Source organism: Varanus komodoensis, unplaced genomic scaffold (assembly GCF_004798865.1).
Source record: "Varanus komodoensis strain SLA01 unplaced genomic scaffold, ASM479886v1 scaffold12, whole genome shotgun sequence".
NCBI classification, from domain to species: Eukaryota; Metazoa; Chordata; class Lepidosauria; order Squamata; family Varanidae; genus Varanus; species Varanus komodoensis.
The window spans coordinates 10,007,639-10,020,328 of record NW_025335349.1 but is presented as its reverse complement, the minus strand read 5'-3'; the positions used below and the strand labels follow the sequence as shown (position 1 = coordinate 10,020,328).

The following is a 12,690-nucleotide window of genomic DNA, read 5'->3' as shown; positions in this document are numbered from 1 at the left end:
GAACAGTTCTCATTTGTGCTTCCAGATTAAACAGCTTATGTCATATACTTATATTACCTACTGCTTTGAGCATACTTCCTTTTCAAAACAAAACAAATTCCTGTGATGTTAAAGTGGGTAGTAAGCATCCCCTCATTAAGCAGGAGGTTAGTGAGGTATAGTCAATTGGAATATTCCCTTATGAACTTGGAAATTTACAGTTCCAAGTTTGCTTCTGACAGTGCCTCTCTAAATAAGTTTTAGGCAAGCTACTATCTCTGAGCTTCAGTTCTTTGTCTGCTATATTTGGGGATGATAATACTGACTTAGTTTATGGAGTGGTTATAAGGATTACTGGGACAATGTTTGTGAAGTAATCTGAACATTTAGGAGCACTAAGGAAAGAGTAAGATGTATTACTATGAAATATCAATACTAATTATTATAGTTGATTTGGATTCAATTATTGACACATCATAATGCAGCAAGTTTGCAGTGATTAAAGTAAATGTCTTTTTGAAAAAAATAAGATTTTTAAAATACCGGCATTTGAAAGGAAATCAATTCATCAGTATTTGGAGTGTGTGTATTTTAACTGTTTTCTTCACAGTGATGTGCAATAGGAGAAGTGTTTAAAGTGTCAAATATTGCTTAACTCCTGTTCAAAATAGTTTTTCTCCAATAGTTTAAAAAAATCATAGTAAAATGTTGAACATTTTACTTTTTGTTTCTGAATAGGTAAAATACTATAGGCACTTGGCACCTGATCATCTTCTCCAAATATGTCATCGACTAGGACCACTTCTAGAGCAAGAAATTCCTCAGAGTGTTCCAGGAGTGCAGACATTGTTAGGAGCTGGAAGACAGTCTTTGCTTCGTACAAATAAAAGTATGAGTATTTTGCAAAATGATTTGAATGCTTATTCTGTTATGTATATCTATGCTTACATTTGACTTATTTTATAATCAAACAGGTTGTAAGCATGTTGTCTGGAAAGGATCTGCTCTTGCTGCCTTGCACTGTGGAAGACCTCCAGAGTCACCAATAAATTATGGCAGTCCACCTAGTATAGGTAAGAGCCTTACTGCACAAATATGGAACATTGGCAATGCAGCATTCTTTCCTAAAGCAGAAGTTTTGATGTGTGCTTGTTCTGGTCTGTTGCTTCTGCCACTTACAGTTCTTGTATATATTAGTCCTAGTGCTCATAAATCCATATTTGGGAGCTAATTTCAGGCTTGATAAAGGTGTCTTATGTATCCAAGATGGAACTGACTGGATGCTTCTATATGCATTTGCAAGCCTCTTCTGCCCCCCCCCCCACTGCCCACCCCCAAATCTGGGAGACTTAAGTGCTGCTATGAAACCTGCTAGGCAAATGACTATATTGTACAACTGAGAGGCTTCTCTGCTGCCAAAATTCCTTTTCTACCCTGTGCTACCAGTATATATTATTTTTAATAACATGACAAACACTGATTCTGCATTGAAATTGGAAAATGAGTTTCTGGTGATTTCTGCATGCTCTTCCTTCTGCCTTCTTTTTGTTAATCATTTCCATTGAATAGCAACATTGGGAATGTTTGAGGTACCATTGGAGGTCAACTGCTGAATATTCCAAAATTGCCTAGAGAAGAACTGGGGCAAGCATTGGTTACCTACTGTATGCAATAGCTATGCTTTAGCATTTACCCTAAAAGCAAAGGTGGCAGCCAAGAATGGTAATTCCTTGGCAGCATAAATTTGCCTTTGGGGCTACATTGTTTGACTAAATTTGATAGACTTTTGAAGATAAGCTAATGTTAGGCTTAATATTTATCACACAGCTTTTAGAAAACTAACTTAAAAATATAAGATGGCAGCCAGTTAAAATTTACTTTGGGCAACAATTTGAAATCCATAGAAAATACATCATAAAACCAGATTTGTTAGTTGCAGAAGGTTAAAGTTATTGCCCATACATTTTGTTCCAGTACAGCTTCCTAAGCCTTTAGTATTACAGCCTACAAAATGCTTTTTGTTTGATTTTGGATATGCACCTGAATGTGACATATAACATTTTTTTTAATATAGCGGAAACTCTCTTTTCAAGAAAACTGAATGGAAAATACAGACTTGAACATCTTATTCCAACTGCTGTGTATCAACATATGAAAATGCACAAGCGAATCCTAGGCCATTTGTCTTCAGTATATTGTGTAACATTTGATCGAACAGGCAGACGGATATTTACTGTAAGTGGAAATTAATGAAATTCTCTATATGTACTCTTTGTGTTCTTAAGAAATATATAAGACTGTCATAAGTATAGCACAGAAGACAGTTTATGGCAAGAGCTTAAATGGATTCATCTGGTTAAGCACTCATTCTTACTATTGCTGTCCTCCAAACTAGGATAAGTTCTATAGTTTATGTTGGAGAGGAACTACTTAGACTGACCCGGGTCTGTACAGTCTTTGGGTAGTGGAATGTTATTTCAGTGGCTGTCAGAATGCATATTTTGATGGGCTATAAGTAGGGTGTGTGGGGCATCATGTAACACCTTCACATTCTTTTTCTAGAAGAATGTCATACAGATTGTGTCATTACAGATCAACCTCACATTCTCTAGTCTCTTAACAGGGATGGTTTCCTTCTCTGAAAAATACCTGTATGAGACCTGTTTTCTTTGGATATAAACAGAGGTATGTTTCAGAAGGCGGAAACGCCCTCCGAAACGTCAGAATAAGCCAAATAAAGGAGTGGTGCTCCTTACCCCCAGTGTATTCCTGCTTGCTTTATTGAGTGTCCTTATTTTATTTATTCTTTCCTCTTACTGGTTTGTTCTTTGGGTGATAGTCCTTCCTTTTTTTTTGAGTAGGTAAGACAGTATGGATGTGCTTCTTGTATGAAGCATTAACAGAAAGACAGTACTGCTTTTCTAGGTTCATGGGTAGATTTCATTCCAGCACATCCCAAATTCCTTTACCTTGGAGAGGAAAATCTGCAGAGTCAACTTACTATTCCACACCATTACAGCTTTACCCTCATCTTGCCTATTTATTACATAGAAATGACCTAGAAACTGTTTTGGGGAGCATGGCAGACTTCATGTTATTTGCTTTACCTATGTAATGGCTATTTTTCCTCAAGCAATTGTGGCTTAGGATCCTGTGCAGGATGAAGCTGAATTTTGTCTCAAACCAGACTGAGTTCTGTAGTATTTGTTCAATCTACCTAGACTGACAAGGCTTTTATGATCTTGGGGTGACTTAAAGGGTTTTTTTTTTTAGTTGTTGCCAGAACACATCTTTGTTGTCCAGAAAAACAGCTTTTATATCTTGAATTAATGGTGAGAGCCCTTTGTTTTCTTCCTACACTGATCATGACCCATGAAATCATCCATCCATCTAATTTTGATTGGTCTCACCATACCTTTGAAGTCACAGCATGTTCCCTATACATGAGGATGATTGATTAAATTTCCAATCCACCCCATTAGCCATACGGCTCCCTGGATAGGTTACAGCAACAATATACAAAATAAAATACAAAAAAGAATAAAATACAAATTAAAATACAATATAAAACAATTACAAATAAAAACATTAGAACCAACATAAGATGCTCCACAGTAGTGACATACCCACAGTTAAATGCTACTTAAAACAAGTTAACTATTAAAATACCATTGAAATAAAAAGGGGTTTGCCCGGTACATAAAAGACTGCAGAGAGTGTGCCAGGCAGACCTCTCTGGGGAGCTTGTTCCAAAATCGGATGCCACTGCAGAAAAGGCTCTTCTTTGTGTTACCAGCCACCTGATTTCCTGAGGAGGGGGTTCCTTCAGAAGGGCCTCATATGCAGATCTAAGGTGCTGGGTAGGTTCATATGGGAAGAGGCACTCCTGCAGATACCCTGACCCCAGGCCATTTAGGACTTCAAACATCAGTGTTAACACCTTGAATTAGGCCCGGACCTCTACTGGGAGCCAGTGAAGATGGTAGAAGACTGACTTTATATGATTGTATTGGACAGTGCTCTGCTCACCCTGTTCTGCCCAACTGAAGTTTTTGGAATGAAGGGAAGCCCCATGTAAAGTGCATTGCAGTAGTCCAGACAAGAGGTTACCGGTGCTTAAGCTGATAGAAGGTGCTTCTGGTCATTGAATCCACCTCAAATTGCAGGGATAATTCGGGGTCCGGAAGCACCCTCAAGCTTCAAACCCTGCCTGTTAAGGGGAGTGTGACCCCATCCAGGACAGGCAAGATGTCACCCATCTGAACAGACGAACTCCCCACCAACAGTATCTCCGTCTTACATGGAATAAGTTTCAGTTTATTAGCCCTCATCCAATCCATTATTGAGGCCAGGCTCTGATTCAGAACATCCATAGTAGGTAGAATTCCTACATTTTCTGATGACCTCACCCAGTGGTTTCATGTTAAAAAGCATGGGGGCTAAAATAGAGCGCTGCAGAACTCCATGGCATAGATGCTATGGCACAGAACAATAATCCCCCAGCAACACCTTCTGGACATAACCAGTCAAGTAGGAGTGGAACCACTGTCTCCTACTCCCAATTTGACTAGCCTGTCCAGAAGGATACCATGGTTGATGGTATTGAAAGCTGCTGAGAGGTCCAGGAGAACCAACAGGGTTGCACTCTCCCGGCTCTCTCCCAGCATAGGTCATCCCATGGGGTGACCAAGGCAGTTTCCATTCCAAATCCAGATCTGAATCCTGATTGAAATGGATCAAGATGGTCTGCTTCATCCAAGATAGCCTGGTGTTAGTGAGCCATCCCCCACTCAAACACCTTGCTCAGGAAGGGGATATTAACAACTAGTCTATAATTGCTCCTTCTACTGAGAAGGAGAACAGTCTAGCCTCTGATAAGCTGGCTAGAAAGTGTCACAAACTGTTCTGCAAAAAGAAAAGAGTAGAGAGGATGCAAAGAGCATGTTGTTTTTGTTTGCTTTTCATATCAACAGCTTCTGTCTTGGAAGATTACAGGTGCCCATCTATGAGGAATGGGAGAGAAGTAGATTTAGAGTGGTCTCTTTTAGAGCACCCATACTTATCTTCCTTTTCTCCAGAGTCCAGTGGATAGGTGAAGGGATTGCACAGTGACTGGGCCCAATCAGAACATCTTAAAGATACTTTGGCTTGTTTGAACCATAGTGATCACACAGACTGAGCCAATAATGATTTAAATAGGAGGACTATCTTAACGACAGGGTTCACACTATATCACAACTAACTGCAGATAGTTACCCCATGAATTTCCACAGAGCGTTTTAGGGGTTATTTATACTCTGAGAGGTGGGCATGTTTTCTGAACCAAGGGGAAGAATTTCACCATGGGTTGCTGGGATCAGCTACAGAGCTGCTTGGCAAGAGCAATGAAATTCCTGCTGCTCACTGTAGTCTTGCTGGTGTCAAACAGAACTTTGGAATGAGCTTCACCCATTTGCCAATGTTTTGGCGACTGAAAATTGTACAAATGCATTTATAATTTTATTTATGTGGCCTGTCTTTTGTGAGTGCAACATGTTTTATGTTTCAGCTGTCCAAAGGAGCACTGAGGTAAAATATAGAACGTGCAAGGAAATTGAAGAGATGAGATTGTGTATATGCAAATTTGTGCACAATTGACACAATTAACACAATTGTCAAGGGAGAAAAACAATACTAAGGGAGAGGAGAAACCCATTTGTGGCATACAAAACCACCAAACATGGGGGAAGGAGTGGTAGAAGTAGGTGCAGCAAAAGGTGGAGGGATGACAATGTCTGCCACGTAACAATATTTTTTCTTGATTTAAAATGTTCTCTGTGTCCTCCACTTTTTTTACACTTTCCTGACTTTGCAGCTAGTCCTTGTTTGTGGCTTTTTTTCAGAGCACTTAATTCCTGTGGTCACTGTGGTTTCCTGGTAGTTCTTAAACTCCTGAGAAGGCAGCTATGAATGGGACTGGTGCTGCATTAAAGGGGCAGGTGATGATGCCCCATTTGCTCTTCCTGCACTGCCATCTCTAGGGTTTTTTTTAAACTGTCCAGAATATTTAACATTGCTAAATAGCAAATAACCAATATGGTGTAGCTTATTCATGTGGTGGGAGGGGCTTAGTATTACGCACAAATCTGCCTGTTATGTTGGAACAGTTCAGAGAGACAACAGGCACTTTACTCATGTTAAGGTATTTGAGACCAAAACTGGAATTGCCATGATAGAGCAGCCCATCATGAATAATGACACAATTGGTTGTCATAGTGTGCAGAGCTGGACTGTTTCATGCAGGATTGCTTAGTTTGGAGCAACAAGCTATCATCACAACCCATGGTTTATTCTAGGGAACGTTGAACCCAGCAATCACTCTTGTCAGACTGGGATTTTGACCAGGACATAAATTGATTTCATAGCAAGAACATAGGCAGGAAAAAAAAAGATTCCGTTACGCCCTGGGATATCCATTAATTTTATCCAGCTCTGTGAGGTTTCTTTGTCAGTCCCCCCGCCCCCCATATATGCTTCCCTTGCCCCTAACTCTGAAAGTGGCAGCTTGAATGGGATAGAACCATTAGGGTAGGTGGGTATACTCAGCTCTGGGGACATGGCTGAATTTGTTGGAAAAGTAAGGGTATACTTACTTTTGGTTCATTGTTCCATTCAGTAATTTGTATGTCTTTCACAAATGCACATTTTCACATTAGTGAAGAATAGAAAAATACATTCTAAAACTCTATTTTTACAGTAGGGCTCCATAAAAGTACAGTAAAAATACCTGTCGACATCAATGGCTGCTTTCAGAGTTCAGAAGCTGTGAGGAAGCATTGAAGTGGGGTAGGTGGGGAACTGATAAATGCCAATTCAGGACCTGCCAGGCTATCAGGACATTGACAAGTCAGAATGTATTGCCTCCCCCTCTTTGATCACAACCTCATTTTAAAGCAATTCATACTTTTTTACTGCTTCAAAAATACACAAATGTGTGTGCATTTATTTTCCATGGACCTTCACAAGTGCACAGATTCACCTGTTTTCTGTGTACACCCTGCAGTAGTACATTAGCTTTGCCAGGTCCTTGTAAATTTAAGGGTGGTGAATGCATTCAGGACATTGCTAAATGCCATTCTGTTTTGGTGGAGGTGCACTGATGAGGGAGGAAGGAGGCTGAAGGTGGCAGTAGTAAGAAGGTTTGGGTCTTTTTCACTTTTCATTGCTCTTGTCATGTAACTCTGTAGATGCTTGAGACAGGACATTGTACAGGGGCTGGATGTCATGACAAGCCATCCTAAAATTAAGCCACCCTCAACAACATGCCTTGGGTTCTCAAGGTGACTTGTGTGTGGTTATTAAACCATGCTTGAATTGTCCCTGCCAGGTTTGCATGGCATAGTGAGCTATACCTATACAAACAGAGTTCACAACACACTTTCAGTTTGCCAGTCAGTGCTGCAAAGATTGGAACTGTGGGGGTAGAGGTCATAATGATGTTTGGTAGGATATGATAAAGGGTATGTTCTAAAAATCCAAATGTGTTTGTGCTTCTTGACCTAATTCACTCCCCACACAGATTTTGAAGGTCACTGTGATTGCACTTGATGGGCTTGGGCCCTTTCCTTCTGGTGGTCAACATAAGTCATGATTGTGGTAGCTGCTGAAGGTACTTCCTGTTTGTTTTTGGCTCTCTATTGAACAGAGGAGAGTTCAGGAAGTTGCCTTATGGTAAATTTTACTGGAAAAGATAAGGCCCACTTCTTTCTAGTATTGGTGTCATTAAGTTTTCATACATTTGGTTTTTAAGAGATTCTGCTGCTGGATTTAGCAGTGTTTAGGTTCCAGTGGAAGTGATGTTTGCAAATCAGCAATCTGACTAAAAGTATTCCTTTTGTATACTTTGTTGGACTGCTTTCAAATTGCCTGTGTCAACTCTCCAATTTTGAGAACCTGTAGATCAGTCTTCTCTGGCCTGGCTGCCTTAAGATGCTTTGGACTGCAACCACCAGGATTCCCGTTGTTAGCTATGCTGGTTGGGGCTGATGAGAGTTGAAATCCCAGTGACCTGGAAAGCACCAGGTGTGAGAAGGCTGCTGTAAATAACAAATCACTGTCTGAACATAATGCAGTAATAATTTTCAAAGCTTTCTTGGGTAGAAAAAGTTAATGCAGTGGTTGGAATAAATGTTACTTTTTAAATGGAGATGACTCGTGAAAGCCTGTACATTTAATAATAACTTTAAATATATAATATTAAACAGATGTTAATGCTGCAAATCTGCATCATGACCTTGGACTGCAGTCTGTCTCTCTGTCTTTGTCTGTCTGTCTCACCCCTCCCTCCCCCACTGGTGTAGTTGAATTATATGTATGCTTTTATTATTGCAAGCCACCTACAGTTTTTGATCAGGTACTATTAAGTCAAATTATCTCACTAGCTTTGTAGAAATTTCCATTTGGTTTCATGTATCTAGACTTGTCTGTTGAACAAGCTATAATCCTTTAGCCATTTGAAACATGATTGCTTGGATCCAAAGAACTGCAGGCAAAGTTCTGTTCATGGAAAACATTTCATTATATATTACCTTGCATCCTCTGAAAACTGAAGAAAGGAGTGCAATATGGTGTGGGGGCTGAAGCTGTGTATGAATGTGAGGGTGTGATTTGCTTAAAACTGGAGACAAACTTGCTTGCATTAGAGGCTCCTTGGATCCAAGTAAGTGTATCTGCGTGAGAGCCTCATAGGCTAGCCAAGTGCTATGGGTTTTAATTGGGAAATACTGGTGGCTAATCTATTTTTAGGGTTCTGATGATTGTCTTGTGAAAATCTGGGCAACGGATGATGGAAGGTTGCTTGCCACTTTAAGAGGACATGCAGCAGAAATATCAGACATGGCTGTTAATTATGAGAATACCATGATTGCTGCAGGGAGCTGTGATAAGATGATCAGAGTGTGGTGTCTCCGAACATGTGCCCCTTTGGCTGTTTTGCAAGGCCACAGTGCATCCATAACATCACTGCAGGTAATAGACTACTTCCTTATATAGCATGATCTAGAAAGGTAATTTTGTTGAAAATGGATATAGAAAATGGATTGAGTAAACAGTTTGAAAAGTGGAGGACAAAGCTCAGTGATTCCTTAAGCTTCCTTAAGCATATTTATTCATGTTCAGACTGATCAGGCCTTAGCATAGACAAATGCATGAATGAATTATGTCTTGATTGGAATATTTTGCATTTTTGTGTTAAAGGTAACAAAGATTTTTAACATGAATGAGTAAAACTGTATAGAGGAAGTACTTGTGGCTTTATGTAAGTGTGTGTGTGTGTGTGTGTGTGTGAGAGAGAGAGAGAGAACACGCAAGCAAGAGCATGAGCATGTGAGGGGATTTGTGCTTTCTGACAGTTTTGCATGTGTCTGATTAACTTTTTATAGAAGTAGTAATTATGATAGAAACTGCAGTTTATACTGAATCATTTGGATCACTTGTTTCCACTGTTTGCTAAAATTATATATATATATATACACACACACGCGCACGCACGCACATACACACACACACACATATATAATATAAATAGCTTTATTTGTTTTTCAGTTTTCTCCACTATGCAGCGGCTCAAAGCGATACCTGTCTTCAACTGGGGCAGATGGCACAATATGTTTTTGGTTGTGGGATGCTGGCACCCTTAAAATAAAGTTAGTTTCTGTCTTATATAGTCTTAAACTTATACTGTGGAATTTAGAAACACTGCAACTGGGCAGCCATAAGAGGGATGGTATAACTCTGTGTCTGCAATGAGCAGGGGTTTGGATACAGTGGCCCTCTGGCCCCTTCCAACTCTACTAGTCTGTGTTTCTATGTGTTGCTTTCTGGGTGACTTTTGGAAGCTGGTTGCTTCTGTTTTGATTTGCTGTTGTTAGCTTTTAATTTTTACTGATAATATGCTAGAAAATAAGTAGAAGAAGATGCTGTAAAACTGACAGTAAAATTCTTTTCGTGTCCACTCATAAGTATGTCCCATTGAATTCAGTGGTTCAAATGACTTTGCCCCAATCCCGCTTTTGAAATAATCCCAAAGCATTTCAATTCATTCAGCTTACAATGTTGTTACCTTTTACCAAATAAAAGAGGTTTGGAATTAAGTCTGAGCTGCATTTTAAGATTATGTTTACAGTGTCTTGCAGAAGTATTCACACACCCCTGCGACTTTCTCATATTTTGTTGTGTTACAACCTGGCATTGAAATGGATTTAATTGACTTTTTTACCACTTGATGTGCAAGATACTCAACTGTGAAGATACAAAACATGTTTATTGTATCACAAAAGTTAAACAAAAATGAACTGCTACTGTTTTGATTGCATAAGTTCTTACTGCATTTGCTGTGACATGCAGTGTAACTCACAGAGTACTCTTAAGTAGTTCAGTGGAGGCTGCCTCTGTGCAATCCCAATGTAAAATGATCTCAAATTCATCTGTTTCTGAAGGGTTCCAGAGTTCTTTGGAGAGCATATCTAGACAAACAGCTTCAAGGAACTAGAACAAAGAGCTATCATTACACTTCTAGAATAAAGTTGTACAGAAGCACCAATCAGGATTATTAAAAAAAAAAAACAATAAACATCCCTCAGAGCACATAAACCCATAGCCTTTTGGCTAATGGGGTGGGTTATAAATGCATGCATGCATGCATGCATGCAAAATTGAAAGAATATTAAACATGACTGTACTTAGAGAAGGCTATCCACAAAAACTCAGTGATGGAGTGAGGAGGGCATTAGTCACAGAAGCAAGCAGAGACCACTGGTAACTCTGAAGGAGGAGACATCTGCAGCTGAGATGGGTAAGACCCTTCCTTGGTAACAGACATCAGATGCTCCACAAAGCTGGACTTTATGGAAGTGGAGAAAAGAAAGCCATTGCTGTGCCAAACCTTTTTCAAATTCCATTTGCAGTTTGTAAAAAGGCATGTGGGAGACACAGGAACTGAGTGAGAAAAATTTTTCTAGTCTGAACTTTTTAGGCTTGCTGCATGTACAAGGCAAACTGTTCATTTGCTTGAGAACACCATTCCATGGCAAAGCATAGTGGTGGCACCTTTATGTTACGGGGATGCTTTTTGTTGGCAGGAACTGGAAATGTGGTTGGTATTGAGAACAAGAAGGATGTAGCCAAAGACAGGGCAATTTTTGAGGAAAAGCTGCTTCTGAGAGAGATGGGATCTTGGTGGAGGCTTGTCTTCCAAAGGATGATGACTGTAAACCTATAGACCAGCCTTCCCCAACCTTGTGCCTTCCAGGCATGTTTGGACTGCAACACCCAGAATTCCCAGTCAGTGGCTCTGCTAAATGAGAGTTCTGGAGTTTTGGTCCGAATGCCTCTGAAGGCCACCAGGTTGGGGAAGGCTGGTATAGATGAAGCAGGAGTGTGGTTTAAAAAGAACTGGAATGTCTTTGAATGGTCCAGACCTCAATCTGATGTGAGCCGTCCAGAGACATGTGAGCTGTCCAGAGACAAAAGTGGATGGGCTAGAAATATCCCAAATAAATAAATAAAATCCCAAAGTAAGCCTAGAAAGCTGTTGTTCACTAACGGTCCACAGCCAGCTTGACACAGGTGGAACAAATTTATCAAGAAGCACTGCAGGATCCAGATGTGCAAAAGACACTTAGCCAGAAGGCCCACAGATAAACTTTCACCAAATATTGAATATGTATGCAATCACAATTGCCACAATTTTTACTGACTTAACTTTTGTGCCACAATAAAAAAAATTTTTGTACTGTTGCAGTGTTAAGTATTTTGTGTACATAACAAAGCCAACCAAATCCCATTTGATTTCCAGTTTTCTAAAATGTGGAAAACAGGATCAATACTTTTTCAAGGCATTGCAGAAGCTCTAAAAACTAAATCCATAACTATCAAACACACTGGACCTGTTTGCACAATATGAGAGCCCCCCATGGCTTAAATTCACTCATGGAGGCTGTTGCATTGGGGCACACATGGTGCCTAGCATTGTTGTATTTAGAAGTCAGGCATTTTCCCCAGATGGTTTTTTAGACAGAAAATCAAGTTCTAATTCATTGACCTGTAGTATATGACTAAGCCTACTGTGGCTTAATTTATTCATGGGCACTAATCCTTTTTTCCTATATTTTATAGTATAGGAAAGGATAAGGTTTACTTTGCACGCCCCCAAACACTCAGATGCACAGTGAATACACATACTGGTGGTTCACAATGGAGCTGTTACTCCATGGCTTGTTTGGAGACTTGTGTCTACCTTCTATGTTTTACATATTTACTGCCCCTATATATTTTTGGTGCTGATGCTGATGTGAAATATATTTTGACAAACTAAGTAAATGGACAATTAAAGTGCATTCAAACAGAAGCAAAAAGCTACAGCTCTGCAAAATACTGACAAGCCCTACACAGAAGTGGCTTCTAATGCTATTTGACCTTTATCTTGTTTCTGTGAATGTTTATTGATATAAAACTATCCAGTGTTTCACTTAAGCAAGGTAGTGTTTGCTGTTGTATTATTAAGGAGGATGTACAGTAGTCTAAATTTGAATACTACAAGGCTGTATAGATAATACAGTTAAATGTGTTTTTTCTGGAATTCTGATGCATAGAGGGTGCATGTGTAAAATTACATGAGGCTTTGATTTGTGATAATCTATGTTTTGCAAGAGATGGGATGTCTGCAGTTCTGCA

The 12,690-nt window shown here is 39.6% G+C and overlaps 1 protein-coding gene across 4 annotated transcripts in view; it reads left to right on the top strand.

Annotated features, from left to right (window-relative positions):
- Window positions 1–12,690, top strand: part of LOC123019102 (pleckstrin homology domain interacting protein) — a 108,674-nt gene that overhangs the window by 19,406 nt on the left and 76,578 nt on the right. For 3 of the 4 annotated variants that reach the window (XM_044421637.1, XM_044421636.1, XM_044421634.1), the window contains exons 5-9: window positions 718–868; window positions 954–1,052; window positions 2,054–2,214; window positions 8,764–8,985; window positions 9,562–9,662. In XM_044421637.1, coding sequence (XP_044277572.1) covers window positions 718–868; window positions 954–1,052; window positions 2,054–2,214; window positions 8,764–8,985; window positions 9,562–9,662 — 734 coding nt within the window. Of the gene's footprint in view, window positions 1–717; window positions 869–953; window positions 1,053–2,053; window positions 2,215–8,763; window positions 8,986–9,561; window positions 9,663–12,690 lie in introns of those variants that run through there. The other variant, XM_044421638.1, reaches the window with a different exon arrangement.